The sequence below is a fragment of the Thalia democratica genome, chromosome 5 (assembly GCF_965202585.1).
Source record: "Thalia democratica chromosome 5, ktThaDemo2.hap1.1, whole genome shotgun sequence".
Taxonomy (NCBI): Eukaryota; Metazoa; Chordata; class Thaliacea; order Salpida; family Salpidae; genus Thalia; species Thalia democratica.
This window is the reverse complement of record NC_139169.1, coordinates 52,620,570-52,639,099: the sequence shown is the minus strand read 5'-3', so window position 1 is coordinate 52,639,099 and position 18,530 is coordinate 52,620,570. Positions and strand designations below refer to the sequence as shown.

General features: G+C 25.7%; 1 protein-coding gene across 1 annotated transcript; it reads left to right on the top strand.

The window, feature by feature from the left end:
* The first annotated feature begins 9,015 nt into the window (after positions 1-9,015).
* LOC145836060 (transcription initiation factor TFIID subunit 11-like) lies at positions 9,016-17,350 on the top strand. The gene is made up of 3 exons (XM_082943855.1): positions 9,016-9,296; positions 12,426-12,582; positions 16,889-17,350. Exons 1-3 carry the CDS (start codon positions 9,064-9,066, stop codon positions 17,048-17,050), a joined length of 552 nt encoding a protein of 183 aa, XP_082799981.1. The 5' UTR covers positions 9,016-9,063; the 3' UTR covers positions 17,051-17,350.
* The last annotated feature ends 1,180 nt before the right edge of the window (positions 17,351-18,530 follow it).

Sequence of the window (18,530 nt, the reverse complement as noted above, 5' to 3'; positions counted from 1 at the left end):
CAGAGTAGTATATTAAAAAAAAAAGCATATTAATTATACTTAATTAGTTTCGTAATTAAATCTAGGTTGTTTGTTTAATTATTAAAAAAAAGTCTGTAGTTTAAACTTATTTTATAATATTTAAATTAATGTTAGAGTTTCATTTTTTTTTGAAATAGTTGCATTCTTACTTTTATATACTGATAATTATGAATATTTTTTTATTTAAAACAGTTCTTGTACAAGTTTAATTAAACTTTGGTTTAACAAAACTTAATTCAAATCTAATTATTGTTTTTATTTAGCTTTATTCAAATACATTTTTCATAAAAATAATATTTTTTATTTGTCAGACGATAAAGTTTTGGTATAGTATATGTCAAACGTTGTTGAAATGTCATTAGTAGTTACAGTTTTCTTTCTTTGCTTTAAAAAGCTTGTCTTCGTGCGTAGAAATTAGTGCGTACTTTACTTGGGTGCGTACCTTACCGATGTCTTTACTTTTTTTAAAGCAGATTGAACAAATTTGGACCTGGTAGTAAGTATATTTTAAATATCAATAAAAAATAGGAAAAAGTTCCTTTAAATTTTGTTGAATATCGTGTGCCCCGATTCGTGCGTATAACCTGGTTTTGTTTTTAAGAATATATCAAAGAGCGAAATTAAAAATTATATTATAACAGTGAACCCTAATAAGAGTGTGTGTTCTGATGTCCCTAGTATTCGTTTTGTGAAGCTTAGTGCAAAATAATGGTTATGATTAACTTTAGGTAGGCACAAATATCAAAGTGTAATTCAATATACAGGAATTTTTCAGCTTTATTTTAAATAATTTTCAGTTTTATTTTGAAAATAAGTACATAAGCAGGGCTTCGTATATTGTACTTATACTACTGAATCTAATTTTAGGTGACTCTTCAACTGTATATAAAAGTGTCATTTCAACAATGCGACTTTTAAACTATTTTTTATTCTTTTAGTATTATGGTTATGTAGGTTACAAATCGCTGTGAATTGATTATAAAAACTAAGTCGGTTTTTAGGCATTATTTAACTCTAACGATAGTGTCATTTCAAATTATATTTTACATTAATAGATAAATTGATTGTTTCTGTTCTTTTCAAGAATACTAACATCGGTAAGCGAAAGATATTTTATAATAATAAATTCTATTTTTTGTTATATTATAAAGACATAGATTTTTAAAATACTTGAAAATCAGTATTAATAACTATATAAAATTAAATAAAACATAAATAATATTAGTTTAAACTATCTACTATTTTTATAAAATATATGTTAAATAGTTGTCATTCAAATATTATCCATCGTATTTAAAAACTTCATCATTGTTTTTTAAACTTTTACCTTTTTTCATTAAACTATTTTGTCATACAATAACTTACTTTAAAATTAAAGTGCTAGTACTTAGTTATATGTACAACACTACAGTAATATCAAGGACTTTATTTATTGAGCGAAGTTAAATAAAACTGTTAAATTTTTGAAGTAGGAAAAAAATTGCTGTTTGCTAATAAATCGTATAAAAACTATATAAATTTAAAATTACTGTTTATAAAAATTTCAACTCTAACATTTGTACCTTAATTTTAAAAAAGAAATATTTATTACTTTGACTTAAAAAATATATATAAATGAAACAATAAACAAACGAAAAAACAAAATAAACTTTTTTTGTATGAAAAATTTCACTTTTAAACATAAAGCTCCTGATAAAAAACAACTTTCATTTAATAACTGTAAAAAACTTTAAATAATCCTTTAATTAAAATTATATAGTTTGTAATGAAAAACAAGTACTTTTTAACAAAATCATTTAACTTGATTACAATGAACGTTGATTTAAACGAAATTAAAGAAATAAGTTTGTAGACTTAACTTTATACTCAAACATTAGTATACGTATCTAAGTTATAACTACAACGATAATTAATAAGAAAATTATTGAAAGTCTTTTATAACTTGTTAAAGACATTATTTAATGATTTGATACACACAAAAAAGCAAAACTATACTTATTTCATCTTAGATTTACAGATAGCTAGAAAAATCAAGGCTCATTGATGTGCCGGCTGAATAGTAAAGATTTGCAAGCCTCTAGGAATAAGTGATCAAGAGCCAAGAGCCATCTCTTTAACATAACATACTAGAATCTTTTTTTATTGTATAGTTTAATAGTAAGTTTTTTCTTATATGTCGATTTATAGTAATATTTAGTTGCAAATAAAATTCGAATAAAAAATCCATTCCGAAAAGTTAAATTTTTATTAAATTAATAAAGTTATCAATCTACAAACGGTTTATCATGCTTTCACATGAAGATTGACGACTGCAAGTTTTTCGGTTGTGACTGACTGATGAGTCCTAATAAGGACGAAACCGGTCTCAGTCTACCGAAACTTGTGGTTTGATGATCGAATTGACATGATCAACCCTTTTGTTAAACTTGAGCTTGTCTCACGGCAAACGAAAATCCAGGCTTCTGCTCTGCTGACTTTCGCCGATGTTTTTTGTTGATTAATATAGTTACTTATTTTATTATCATACTACCAGGGTAATTTTTAAATACATTTAAAAACAAGTAAGTATTTGCAAAAAAAAAGTAAATTGCTTGATATATTGTTTGTATATTAAAATGTTTAAAAGTTTATTAGAATTTTTGTGGTTAAGAACAACGTTAATTTTAACCACTTCCGATATTAAAACTAAATAATATTTTATTTCAAATACAATAGATATATTTTCACTGTAATCAAGTTAAATGATTTTGTTATAAAGTACTTGTTTTTCATTACAAACAGTATAATTTTAATTAAAAGATTGTTTAAATTATTTTGATTAATTAAAGTTTTTTACAGTTATTATATGAAAGTTGTTTTTTATCAGGAGCTTTATGTTTAAAATTAAAACTTTTCATAGAAAAAGAGTGTATTTTGTTTTTTCGTTTGTTTATTATTTCGTCTATGATTTTTTGTAAGTCCGAGTAATAAATATTTTATTAAAAAAGAATGACAGAACACATTTCATTTTCTTTAAATTTATTTTAGTACTTTTGTAGTAAGGCTCATCAGAAATAGTTTCTTACTGAATTGGAATGAATACAAATTGAAATAAAATCATACTGAAATTATAGTTTTAAGATATAAAATGACGTAATAATCAAATGTTAATTTTTATTTTTAAAATAAAACTGAAAATTATTTAAAATAAAGCTAAAAAATTCCTGTATATTGAACTACATTTTGATATTGGTGCCCACTTAAAGTTAATCATAACCCATGCTGAGGTAGTGCCAGTTTATAAAAATGGTAAAAAAGACGATGTAAATAATTATAGGGCTATTTATCTTTTGTCTCCTTTTTCTAAAATTTTTGAGTCATTAGTGTGTGAGACTGAGTGGTTACTTTCTGTCAAATGATTTACTGCACTACAAACAATATGGGTTTAGAAGAAATAGTACGACTGAATTAGCAGTAAATCAGATTGTTGAGGAACTAATTGACGCTGGTGAATAAAAAGGTAGATTGTTCTGCGTTCTTGGATCTTGCTAAAGCTTTTAATACTGTTAATCATAAAATTTCAGTATCAAAACTTAAATGTTATAATATAAAGTGCTCAATGTTAAATTTTAGGTTTTCTACAAAATAATCGACGCACATTATTCAACAATATTTACAGGAGCTTTTAGTAAATTTCACATTGATATTCTACTTATATTTGCTACAAGGTCCAAACTTCAAGGAGATACTTTTTAATAAGTCAAGACATCGATAAGGTACGCCTATAAGAAGTACGCAACCGCATAGAGTACGCTCTAAATTTTTATTTACTACCAGGTACAAAACAGTGCACCCAATTTATCTTTGATAACTAATGTGTTTTTAGAAACGTTATTAGATATTCATAACTATAAATACTTACAGATCACGGAAAGAAATCAAAGTTTTCAAATAAAACAAAATGTTGTAATTTCTGGTGACATTCCAACTTCGATTGACATTTCAAAGATTTGGTTTTACACACGAATCGGGGCACACGCTTTTTAGCATTATTTGCAGGAACTTTTTTTCTAATTTATAAGGTTATGCAACATACATTTACTAACAGGTCCAAATTTCTGTGATTTCAAAAAGTAAAGACGTCGTAAGGTACGCACCCGCGTAAGGTACGTACTATTAAAAAATTTTTTTTAACTCTTCATAATTAATTTCAGATACTTATTAAATACTTAAAATTTAAAAACTTTTTGCAAGTACTATCAGAGACGAAGACAAGCTCTTTAAAGCAAAGATAGAAAACTGTAACTACTAGTGACATTTCAACTACGTTTGACATTTTTACTATATCAAAACTTTATCGTCAAATAAATAAATGTTATTACTTTCATTAAACATGTATTTTATTAAAAGCAAATTAAAAAAAAAATTGATAATAAGTTTAAATTAGTCTAAGATAAGAATTTTTTTTATTTATCAGTAGACAAAAATGCAAATATTTAAAGAAATGAAACTCTAAAATTTATCAAACTTGAATAAAATATAATAACTTTTTAAGTTTAAACTACAGACCATTTTTTAAATAAATAAACAACTTAATTTAATTTCAAATTTGATTCATCAGTTTTTGACAGAAAAGAACCTTGATTAAAACGGTACAAGTTTAACTAAACAACTATAATACAACAACTGATCTAATATAGAAACACAAGTATATTTAACATAAGTATTTTAAAAACTAACACAAAATGAGTTTAGTTGTTGTTTTTTGTTTTTACACAGTTAAGGTTTTATAATTTTAACCACTGAATCGTAAAACAAGTGAAATTAAACAATGATATATAGCATAAATTGTTTAGAATTATTATAATAGGTTTAACATATGTTTTAAACCAGTTAACAGTAAACTTAAACGTATTTAACTGTACATCTGTATCAAGACTTCATTCGGGGTACACATGCTTAATTGTAATCAAACAATATATACACCTATTTGGGCACGACTGTTTTTTAACTCTTATTTGATTTCAATATTGTTAGAAAAGTTTTAGTATACATTTTGTTTGTAATTTACCAAGTAAATATAGTATTCAGAATTTTTGTTTGTGTTATCCGTTAAAGATAAATTTTTTTTTTTATTATATCGTAATATAGGGTTGGGCAACGTACAGCCCGCGAGCTGAATCCGGCCCGCAGAGTGAAAATAACCGGCCCCCGACCGTTTTTTAAACTTAATTGGAATCCGGCCCCAAATGAAAATGACCGACCCGCGACCGCGAGCGAAGTGACAGGCCCGAAAAGGGTGTAACAAATTTATTAACAATATATTAACTAAATTATTAACAATATAATATTACAATATAATAATAGTATAACAATATAATAATAATATAACAAATTTTTTATAAAAATATGTGTCATATTTTTACAAAACAAAATTATAAGAATCTCACTTTAAAAAAATGCTAAAAAAATATTTTATAAATTAATGTGTACTAATAACTACACTATTTTGTCCTAATATTTTTTGTTGTTCTAACTTTTTAAGCGTTTTATATCGTTAGGTAAACAATATTTTAAAGTATAAGCTTCAACCAAATTTCTAAGCTAAGTAAAAAACTAACAAACGATTATAAATATAAATCTTTAATTATTTCAAAATGAACTACTACTTGTATCGGAAAATTAGCCTCAAAAATACTTTAACTTTAACCTTTTTTGTTTAAAAACAGCTTCTGTCCATAAATACTTGTTTTGGAAACTTAAGATTACATTTTAAGCGTAACTACTATATTGACTGACTTGACTTTAGCAAAACATAATATTAATACTAAAGTAGTTAAAAAACTAAAAGTAGTATGAAAGTAGCTTGAAAGCTTGAAAGTAAAATTGAAAGTTTTATCGTATTATTAAGCACATACATACTGTGTGCAATAGTTTTTTTAATATGTTTAAACTATTTATCGAAGTTTTAGTTTAAATAAACAAGAAATTTTACGCATGCATAAACTTTTAGAGAAAATAAAATAAGTTAATCTAATTTTATTGTTATATAAAGCAAAAAATAGCAATCTCTGTAGTGGCTTTTTTTTAATACACGTTTTTAATATTGTTAACATCAATGTTTTACTTTTGTTTCGAATAAAAAACTAAAAAGAGCGTAGCAGTCGCCTTTTAATTACCATGAAACGGCTTTTTATAGCTAAGCTTTACTTAAACAATCATATTTAAGAAAATAATTTCGAAATTTCCAGGTTTAATTTTTAAGAAATGTTCAAATATTTTAAAACTAAATTGACTTGAAACTATTTTAATACTCTTAAAACCTTAATTGTATTAAAACGATCTAATATTTTTAAAATTTTATTTTCGGCAAACAAAGCAAATGAAAAAAGAAACAAAATCAAACTAAAACTTTGAGTAGTAACTTTACCATAAAAATATAGTATATTTGTTATACTTAATTAGTTTTAATTATTAATTACAAGTTGTTTTTATATTTATTTAAAAAAAAAGGTCTGTAGTTTAAGCTTAAAAAGTTATTTAAACTTATTTAGTTAAAACTTAAAAAGTTTGATAAATTTTACAGTTTAATTTATTTTGAATAGTTGCATTCTTATTTTTATCTACTGATAATAAAAATTAATTTTCTTTTTAAAACAGTTCTAGTACAAGTTTGACTAAACGTTGGTTTCACTAAATATATTACTAAACTTTTTTTTTTAAATTTATTTTGTTTAAGTCAATTACATGTTTCATAAAAATAACGATAAAATTTTGATATAATAAAAATGTCAAACGTAGTTGAAATGTCACTAGTAGTTACAGTTTTCTATCTTTGCTTTTAAGAGCTTGTCTTCGTCTCTGATAATACCTGCAAAAAGTTTTTAAATGTTAAGTCTTTAATAAGTATCTCAAACCAATTATGAAGAATTAAAATTTTTTTTTTAATAGTGCGTACCTTACGCGGGTGCGTACCTCTCAAAGTGCGTACCTTACGACGTCTTTACTTTTTGAAATCACAGAAATTTGGACCTGTTAGTAAATGTATATTGCATATCTTATAAAATAGAAAAAAGTTCCTGCAAATAATGCTAAAAAGCGTGTGCCCCGATTCGTGTGTAAAAATAATACAATCATTTGTATTTATTTTAAACTAAACTTTAGATATAAAATATTATTAATTTTGATAACTTAAAAAAGTATTAACAATAACTATTTTTATAAATAAATATAACTAAAATAACAAATAAATAAACTCATGCTCTGTTAAAAATTTGTAAGTTGATGCTGAATACTTTGAGAGGGTTTTAGGTTGACCATAGTTGTTTTACTCAAGTAAGTATGGTTCCTAGTTCCTACACACAATACAAGCCATTCAAAAAATAAATTTTTTAGTTGAAAGACCTAGAACAGGGCTTGTCCTAAACTCCTTCAAGTATTTGGGCCCTAAGTTGTGGTCTAGTGTTCCAGAAATTTATAAAAGCTTAAAAATGGATCAGTTTAAATATAGTTACAAAAATTCTTGTTGAGCCAGTATACTGAGTAGGTTTTGAGTGCTCTGGTTGAGTAGTTTTCGTTGCAAGCAGATTTTGCTTAATTGATTTTGGTTGTTATTTCTCTCAATATATGTGTAGTCAGTTTTGTTTGTGTTTACTCTGATTATAATTGGCTGGTTTTGGTCTGTTTATGGGGGAAGATAATTGTATAGTTGTGCATGATTGTTTGTTTGCTGTTTTCCAGTTTTGTTATATTTTAGTTGTTAGCTGTATATATTATTTACTGTTGCATAACTTTATTTTTTTTTCTTATTACTTTTATTAGACTAAAATTAATTCTACCAATAAAAGTTTCAGAAATTAAATTTTTCTTATTAGTTTTTTTAATTTAATTTTTCTGAGTAACATTTCAATAAAATAGTTAGTTATCAAGCTTTGAGATAGTTATTTAATGCTAATGTATTCATAATGATACTAGTTTAATGCATTTTCTCAACAACTGACTGTAGGTTCTACATGGTGGCAGTGATCACATGATTGGATTGTTGGTGTGATTTTTTGTTGTGGTGCCGGTGAACACTTACTTGGGGATTTGAGTTTCATGCAGGGTTGCCACTTTACCTGGAAACCTTGAAAAACCTGGAATTCGACAATTTAGGCAAAAATAATCTGGAAAAACCTGGAATTTAACAAACTTTGAAAAAAAACCTGGAAAAACCTGGAACTTTGATCAAAAAATCTGGAATTTTTAATAATTTTAACATTTCAAGTACTAAAATTTCAATTTGACAGAAAAAATCTGTCATATAATTAAGATTTATATGTCATTATCAAAATTTTTTTTTATTAAAAAAACACATTTAAAGTAACTTTATAGCTTCTTTTAAATGATTTTGTACTATTTAATACAATTTCTTTTATATAAATTAACTTAAAACTAAAAATTGACCCAAAAATATTTACTTTTAAAAACCTGGAAGAAATTTGGAAAACCTGGAAAAAATTTGGAAAAAACAAGTGGCAACCCTGTTCATGATTTTCTCACACTTTGTGGTTTTTAGTGTTGAGGTTTTAGCCTTGTGAGTGTTCTCCAAATAGCATGTCACCAAGGTTTTTTTTATTTGTTCATTAGATAGTTTTTTGTTTATTTTATATTTTGATAATTAAAGTTAAATATTAATGGTACAGGTAAAATTACATATGATGTAACACACTCACTTTTCCCCAGAAAACGTTTATTGTTGCAAGAGGTAGAGTTTGAAACTGATGTTTTTTTAACCATAAAAAAATATTTGAAAAATTTAAGATGACTCAGAACAGTTTTATTGACTCAAAGAGTGGTCCCTCTGTTACTCTGAGAAAGCCTTGATGCATAAATCATCAAGGCAAAAACACAATTAAAGTAGTTTATAGAATTTATGAATATAAGTAAACAAACGATTATTTTTTGTTTTTTAATACGATCAATTTTGTATTAAAATAAACATTATTATAACTGTTTTGCTTAATATGATTTTAAAGGTATATTTTAAATTTTTTCAAAAGAATTTTTATGGTCTAGCCAAACATGGAAGATAACTCAAATAAGACTCCAAGTGTTTGCACTGCAAAAATAACTGATAAAGATGATGATTTTATGTTTAAAGCTCCTGAAGCAAAAATTATCAAATTAGAAAATGTAACATGCAATGAAAGTAATACAACAAAATTATCTTTTTCATCAAAAGAAAGAACCAAAGATGATAATGCTTTAAAATTAGATGAAAGACTGAAAGCAGCTGAAAAGCGTCTTAAAATGCAGTAAGTTAAATCTCCAGCAATAAAGTAATTTTAATTAGGCCAAGTTTTAATGCTTGGTTTACTTTTTAGTAAACATATAACCTTTAGACACCTATCAAAGTTCTTGTAGGTCTATATTTGGGTAGGTGTCAAATATGCATTAAGAGACACTTTTGCACAAAGGGCAGGATTGCCACAAAATGTGGAATCCTGGAAAAACCTGGAATTTGACAATTAAGGCTAAAAAAAAACACCTGAAACTTGAGAAATTTTGAAAAAAAAACTGGAATATTGAGCAACATTCACAAAAAAACCTGGAATTTTAAACAACTTTCACAAAAAAAGGTAGTACAATTTTGACTTCACACCAAAAATCTATCATATAGATAAAAAATTTTTGTCTTCATTGAAATTTTTTTTATCAAAAATCAAATTTTAAGTAGCCTTACAGTATCTATTTAATTTAGTTATACTATTTAACGCAGTTTTTTTACCTTTAACTTAACTTTAAACTAAAAATAAACCCAAAAACCTGGAAGAAATTTCTCATAAATAGTGGTAGCCCTGGAAGGGTTACTTTTGCACAAATACACTTTTTCCCGCATCACTTTTGTACAATAGGTCACTTTTTCACAAAGACAATTTTTCACCTACTAAAGTTTTATTTATATATAAATTTTTCTCAGGTTTACTTAATTTGTTTTTATTTATAATATTAACGTTACCCCAACCCCTTACAGGGTTGCCACACACTCAGGGAACTCAGGGAATCTCAGGGAATTTTCAAACTGTAGAAAATCTCAGATAAACTCAGGGAATCTCAGGGAAACTCAGGGAATTTTGGCATTTTTCTTTTAACTCAGGGAAACTCAGGGAAGTTTTGATTTTTTCTCTAAATTTCAGGGAAGTTTTTGAAATCTCAGGGAAATTTTTTTCTAGATCTAGAATGAGGTTTAGTTATCCAGTTTCAATATTTTGTTCAAAAGTAGTAATTTTTATTATTTAAGTGGTTATTTAGACCACAAGATGGTTAGAGTCAAAGCAGGTAGCTGACAGAGCCATTTTAATTTGGCCTAATGTTGTTAAAATGGTGCAGTACTGGAAAAAACTGCCTGGTTACAAACAGCCACCAGGTCAAGATTTTATAACTATAAGCAATGCTATAAAGGATGATGTTGTGAAATTGAATTTTTTTAGCTTTGTTGCCTCAATTTTGGTTCCATATTTAACAAGCTATCAGGAAAACAGCCCAAGCATTCCTTTCATGTATGATGATATACAGAAGTTAGTATACAAGTTAATGAATATTGTTTTTACTACTTCTTTCATGGAAGCCCATTCAAATGGAAAAAAGCTACTTGAACTAAATAATGAGCATTTTCAAAATAAAAGTTTTCACAAAAAAGATGTAGAGTTAGGATGTGCTGCTTCTACTTTGATTCAAGATTTGCTAAATCAAGGTAAAGTTTCTAACATTTTTTTCAAGTCATTTCACAATGCCTGTAAACTTTTTATATTTCCTATAATAATAAAAATTAAAACAAGAATGACTGTTGGTTTGAATTTTTTAAGAAGGGCTGTTGTTTTAAATCTGGCATGTCTAATTAGAATGGGTAAAGACCGTTGTGTCAGAAACTTTACAAGGTTGGTCCAACAACTTGTCAGCATGAAGATACTAAAAGCAAAAGAGGGTGATGACAGCATTAATCAATACATTGATTTTTTAAGTTCTTCTAACACTCAAATACTTTTTGAAAATTTTCTTGAAAAAAGTCACAGTTTAGAACCTTTTATTTTGACACACTCGATATCCCAAGCAAATATAAAGATTTAACAAGAGTCCTTGAGGCTGTTTTTGTGCTTCACAATGGCCAGGCAAGTGTTGAACGGGGCTTTAGTTTAAATAAGGAAGTAATATCAACTAATATGGGAGAGATGACAATAAGGTCCCGAAGAATGATCAAAGATCATCTATATGCAAACAGTCTAGAATTAAGCACAGTTGAACTAAGTTCTGAATTGTTAAAATTTGTAAAATCTTCTAAGGCCCAATATTTGGCATATCTTGAGCAACAGCGCTTTGCTAAAAATGTTCCAAATAAAGGTTATGCTTTGAGCAAGTTAGGAGAACAAAAAAGTAAACTTACAAAGATTGAGTTTTTGAAAACAGTTTTTTTCATAAATTTAATGCAGAAGCATACACATACAACCTTCCTTTTATTATTAAAGAAGAAAAATGACAATGAGGTATTAATAATTTGTGTTAGAAGAGAATTTTTTTTTTTTAAGATTTGAAAAATACTCAGGGAAACTCAGGGAAATGTAAGGTTACTCAGGGAAATTTATGGTCACTCAGGGAAGATTTTTTGGCTCAAAGAGTGGCAACCCTGCCCTTACCTTAAGTCAATAACTTTTTTTTGTATTATTAAATATCATTGTTACTCCTAACCCTTACCTTTGGTCAGATTTTTATTTCAATAACTTTTTTCTTTTTTGGGATTAATTTTTTTTTACTCTTGTGCAAAATTGACCCATGGTGCAAAATTTTCTCTTCCTGCAAAAGTAACCCTTTGTGCATTTAAGACACTTTCTAAAAAGTGTCTTTGTACATATTTGACTTGTTAGGAACATTTTATATTTAACTTAAATTTAAAAAAAATTGAGTTTGTAAATAGCCTTGCCTTATGGCATAGGCCGTTTTATGATGATATAAAAACTCTGAGTTTAACATTGCAAGGTCAAAACCAATGGTCAAGACATTAAGATAATATTTCTATAATTTATGATTCATATTGTATTTTTCTCAATTTATTGTTCATAATGTATTTTTCTCAATTTATTGTTCATGTTGTATTTTTTTCTATTTTTTGTTCATTTTGAATTTTTTTCCTTTTATTTTACATGTTTATATTAGTTTACATTTGCTTACAAGATGCTTTACAGTATCTTTTCAATGTTTTTATACTATTTAACACAGTTTTTTTTACTATAAACTTAATTTTTAATAAAAAATAGAACTTAAAATAGGTACTTATAAAAACCTGGAGAAAATTTTCAAAACCTGGAAAAAATTCGCCAAAAACATTTGACAACCATGATAATAATTTTTACATAAATAAACCTTTACAAAATAACAAGAAATAATTGAAGGAAACTAGTTCAATCTTTTTCTGATGACCAATTGCAGCGGTATGAAATGTACAGAAGATCTTCATTTCCTAAAGCTCCATTTAAAAGATTGATGCACGATATATCTGGGTGTGCTATATCACAGAATGTTGTCATTGCAATGTCTGGTATAGCCAAGGTATGTTTTGTAAAATAAATAAATAGTACTATTTACAACTAGTACTTTTTTATTTTTTGATTGCAGGGTTGCCAAAAAACCTGGAAATACCTGGAATCTGACAGTTTGAACTAAAAAAACCTGTAATTTTAAACAATTTTTACATGAAAAGTAATAAAATTTTGGTTTGAAACAAAAAATATGTCATTTAAATAAAAAAGTTCTAATTATAATTATTTTTAAAATACATTTCAAAGTAGTTTTACAATATCTCTTTAAAGTTTTTCAGTAATATATACAGTATTTTACCTTAAACTTAATTTCATACTAAAAATAGACCCAAAAACTGTTACTTTTGAAAACCTAGAAAAAGTTTCTCAAAAACCTTTAGCAACCCAGTGGTTGTGCTTTTAACAACAATATTTATGTTTTTTATTGATTTCAAAGGTATCTTTTTATAATCTAATATTGTCAATTCATCACAAAGTGAGGTTATTGTTACTATATATTATTTAGATTTATAACAAAAATGTATATTAAAAGTTAGTTAAGGGCATAGGGTCCACTTTTATTTTTACAAGTTGATATTATCTTGTAGAGTTTTATCTTAGCTATCAGACATTTTTAACAACTTAAAAAATTCAAAGTAACTTATGAGATATAAGCGATCAAAGCTGGTGTACACAATCAGGGTTGCTACAAAGTCAGGAAAAAAAAAACAAGAATCAAGGAAAAGTGGGGGTTTTTGAAAATATGTCAGGAAGATTTGGAAAATTTATATTAACCTGCTTGTAATGATAAAGTTTATTATCTATATAAACTGCATTTTGCTAATGTTTAAAATATAAGCTTTTGCAATTCATTTTTTTGACAGGCTCTAATTAATTTTTAGAATAAATAAAAACTTGCCATGATCTCACGTGTGTATTTACTATGTAGTAGAGATACAAGTATTTTGCTTATAGGGTTTATTTATTGGGTATACCTTGATCATAAACAATTTTTGCATATATATCGATCTTACACAGATGGATCAAATTGCACAATGGAAGCAATATGATTTAATCCAGCAAAAAAACTGTTTTTTTAACCTGTATAGATTAAGATTAAAAACTTATCATAATTTCAAGTCTTTGTTTTGTATTTTTGAATCAGTTTTAATTAATAATTTGATTAAAAAGTCAGAAAAAGTCAAAATAAAGTCAGGATTTTTTTTTCAGCTCGATATGTGGCATCCCTGCTCAATAGGTTCCTAATAGGACCAAAAAGAAGAAAAAAGATTATTTCATTAAAAATTTATCTTTTCCTTTATTTTTAAACCAATATTCTTTGAAATTTCATAGAAAACCTTTAAATAAAAATAAAATTTAAATAGATTGAATGCAGGATTTTTTTTTTTAATAAAAATTTTATTTTTAAAAACACCTATTTATTATGTTTTTTTTATCTAATCACTGACTTGTAGTTTGTACAGTTTTCATATAAGAACCAGTAATATTTTTTGTAAAAGAAAAATGTTGGACATCCCTATACCCTTAAGTTTATAAAAATATGAAAATAAGTGATGAATTTTAAAATAAATTTTTATTAGTCATATGATTAACTGGAGGTAAAGGCATGTTTTTATGAATTTAAATGTGGCTCATTTAAAATCAGTATTAAAATAGTAGATAAGGACACTCAATTTAAAAGCTTTTGTTGTTTGCTCTATTAGTTTATTAAGTAAAATTACAAGTAAAATTTATAACTTTTACAATAACAGAGTAATTAATGAAAGTCAGTTTTAAAAACAATTTTCATTATATTTTATTCGAACAAAACATTAAAATCACAATTTTAGATACCAATTAACTGCAATTAAAAACTTTTTTCCATGTAACAGGTTTATTTGAGCAATGATTTCAAACTTATTTAATATCCTTTTTAAAACAAAATAGTAACCTACAAAAAAAAACAAAAAACAAGTTAACTTCAGAAACAATCATAAAATACTAATAAAAAACTAACCAAATGAAAAAAACCTAAGGAAAGTTTTTTTTTTGTAATTAATTGGTATCTAAAATCGTGTAAACATCTTTATTTTCATACTGTTAAAAATACAGTTCACTTATGCTAATTAAACACGCTATGAAAAAAAAGCAAAAACAGATCATAAGCATAAAAATATTCTTGAAAGAAAAACTAAATGTATATAGTTTCAACACAAGAACAGCAATATAGTCGATTTTTTTTGTCTGCATATTTTTAGTTTTTTTGATAGAATTCAAATTGATTCAAGTTCAATCGAATAAAAAATATTGCTACCATTTTATAACTTTTTTAAACTACAATTTTTGCACATTTAAGATAACTAACCAAATGTTTTCTTTAGAAACACATTTTGAACCATTTTTAACTTAAATTGATTTATCCTTTTCTCAATTAAATTGGTACTTATCAATACCTTTGCTAAAGTTTGGTGACTTATTTTTCATACTATGTGTAGGTAATAGGATCAAAGTAAAAAGAATCTGACCTTAGTTGCTAAATACGAACTACTAACCATTTGTTTAACGTTGTTCTCTATAAATGCTGTTTTTTTTAATAATTGTAACTTTAAACGTTATTGCACACTTTTCAGGACCAAATTTCGTTTTTACTCTCAAATTTTTAGGATGACATACAATTATTTCATTAGTTAAGTATTGAGAGTGTTCATTTTTGTTTAAGTAACTTTTACTTAATTAATTTCGATACCAAATCAGTCAGGAGAGCATATATATTTAAAAACTAGATGTTTAAATTAAGTTATTTATTTTTATACTTAATGCTGCATGTGATTACATATTTGGAAATATTTTTTTCTTTCTACGAATGTTCGTTCTGAAATTGAGAAAGGCAAACTCATTATTATTTTCCTTTTCTACTGTGAAATTTGTTGACTTGTAACTTATTATGTGTTGAAAACTTCATCCATACTCTTAGGATATTTTAAGCGTATTAATGTTATTTTTCAAATCAACATTTTCTTATAAAAATACTATTTATAAAAATTCTATCTTCTTTGCATTAATTAACCAGAGTCTTCAATTTTTAAAACACTGTTTAAATGAAGAGTAAAAATACAAATGCATTAAAATGAGCTAAATTTTACACAATTCTACAAATATTACATATCAAAAATGATTTGTTTGCAAAAAATACAAAAAAAAAGTTATTTAAAATTATATTTAATTACTCTATGCAGGGTTGCCAAATTACATGGAAAAACCTTGAAAAACCTGGAATTCGACAATTTAGGCAAAAATAAGCTAGAAAAACCTGGAATTTTGATCAAAAAACCTGGAAAAACCTGGAATTTTTGATAATTTTAACATTTTCAGTACTAAAATTTCAATTTGACACAAAAAATCCATCATATAAATAAGATTTTTTTGTCATTGTCAAAATTTGTTTTATTGAAAAACAAATTTAAAGTAATTTTACAGCATCTTTTAAATAGTTTTGTACTATTTAACACAGTTTCTTTTATAGAAATTAACTTAAAACTGAAAATAGACCAAAAATGTTTACTTTTAAAAACCTGGAAGAAATTTGGAAAACCTGGAAAAAATTTTGAAAAAACGAGTGGCAACCCTGTCTATGTATTAATTTAAATAATTTATTTGTTATGTAATAATTCTTCTTTTCTGTTAGGAGTTTAATTCCTTCTTCGAGTTACCAACCGAGGTACGCAGTGTTTACTAAGGTATTTTGACTCATTCTCTCAAAAGAGAAGTCTTAAAAGCATCACTTTTTGGATGAGCCTCAAAAGTAACCTTCAATTTCAACATAACCACACCAAAATAATTGTTTTACACAAATCTGGCGACGAGGTCATATCTCCCTTCTCCAAAGTCTAAGAAAATTACGTTTTTCACCAGTTTTTATTAAGGTGTTGTATTATAGTGCTTCATCTTGTTAGAAAGTAAAAGACTGTCCTTTGAAATATATTTACTTTTCTTAGAGTAACTGATACCGGAATTTTATTAGTGTAGAAGTATGTGTTTGTGTAAACCAGAGAGTTCCACCAGAGTCCAATAAAAAAAGCTGCAATTTTTCAGCAATGTACTTAGCTATGTGCCAGATTCACAGTTAGGTGATCTTAATCTTTTTATGAAACTGGCATTTAGCAAAAAATACCAAATCAAGCTTAAATTGATAGCTAAAATCAAAAATATTTATGAAATGTTTAGTTCCGCTCATGAAGTAAGCCTTTTGTTTTAATGTAATATAAATTAAGTTCTAACAAGTTAATGATTTAAAGTTAATGTTTGTTCTAAAATAAACTTTTTCTTCAATAAATCAGATATTTGTTGGAGAACTGATGGAAGAAGCAGCTGATGTGATGGATCAACTGGGTGAAACAACTCCAGTGCAACCAAAGCATATCAGAGAAGCACACAGAAGGTTAAAGTATAAGGATTCTTTTCCTTACACAAAAGACAACACTCCAACCCTTAATAAGTGAACTTCATACGTTTAAAAGAGTGTTAGAATAATTCTACAATTAAGAGGTGCCCAAGATCAAACTTGCTAAAAGTATTCTAGGCAAAATTATTTTGAATTTAAAAGAATTAAAAACTCTTACTATGATTATATTTTGTATTGAGATAGTTTAGTTTTAATGAAAAACGTATTAATAGTTAGTTGTAAAAAAATAATGTTTTTGATATATTTTGTTGTTTTTTTAAATTTAAAACTTTTTACAAGTTTTATGTTCTAAACTTCTTAATATATATATGTAATATAGATAAAGCATTTTTTAAAACTATCCTTGTATATCTAAAAGTGTATTTTTAATATTTTAAACAATGCTTTAAAAAAAGCTTTAGTTTCAAATAAGTTATGTTAATTTTTTTATTATAAAATGTTTATATAAACTAATCTATTAAAAAGACTTATATTTCGTAATTATTTAAAAAATTGTTATCAGAGTAACTTTAAATAAATATTTAATATGTTTTCAATTATTAAGTTCATCTTTTGTTTAATGATTTTTTGGAGAAGCAGTTTAAAATAAATTATTTTATAAGTTTTTCGTTTTAGTTTTCTTATTTAGGAAATACTTTTTTAGCTATTAGTTGCAATCTAAAGCGTTTGTTTTGTTATCTCATATTTTATTATTTGTATACTTTTTATAGCATTCATCATACACTATGTCTTATTTTTTAGTAATTTTTAATTATAAAATAGGTTGTGTACGTTTTAAATTATTTTTGTTAGAAAATAGTTAATCACATGTTTGATTTTTTCTTCTACACATATTTTTGCTAGATGGTTAAGGCTTATATTTTGGTGTAAAATTTATTTAACAATTCTACACATTAATTTCAAATGATATATCGTAAACTTTTTCTTTGTATTTATCTGACTAGAAAAATTAAAAGTTTGAATTCATCTTCGGAGAAAAAAAAAACTGGTTTAAAATGTAGAAGATAAACAAAAACAAAACTTTTATTGTTTTAAAATATCGATTTCCTATTGAGCCAGTTTTGTTTTTGTTATTTATAAAAACTAGTATTAGTTCCAAAAGTAAGGACAGCGCTATTGGTCCCCATTGGGAAACCATTCACTTAATAAGAAAAATAGGTTCTGTATCATTGATATTTGCCCAAAAATGGGCGACATTGCCTCTTCTGAGAAATCCTGATTTAATCTTTTTATTATTACTGATAAGATACTATTGAAAATATTAAAAGTAGTTAAATTACAAATCAGTTCAACTGTACAAAATTTTTTGAAAGCAAAAGTTTTTTAGTTGTATGAATTCACATATTTAAAATAGAAAGTTCTACTTTAAAATCTTTTAATAAAAAAAATGATATTTTTAAAATCTTCCATCTTAATTATAATTTATGTAAATAATTTATAGGAAAAAAAATATGTAGTAAAACTTCAGCATTACATAAGCATTAATACTTGTCAGCATGGGAAGTAAAATTTTAGTT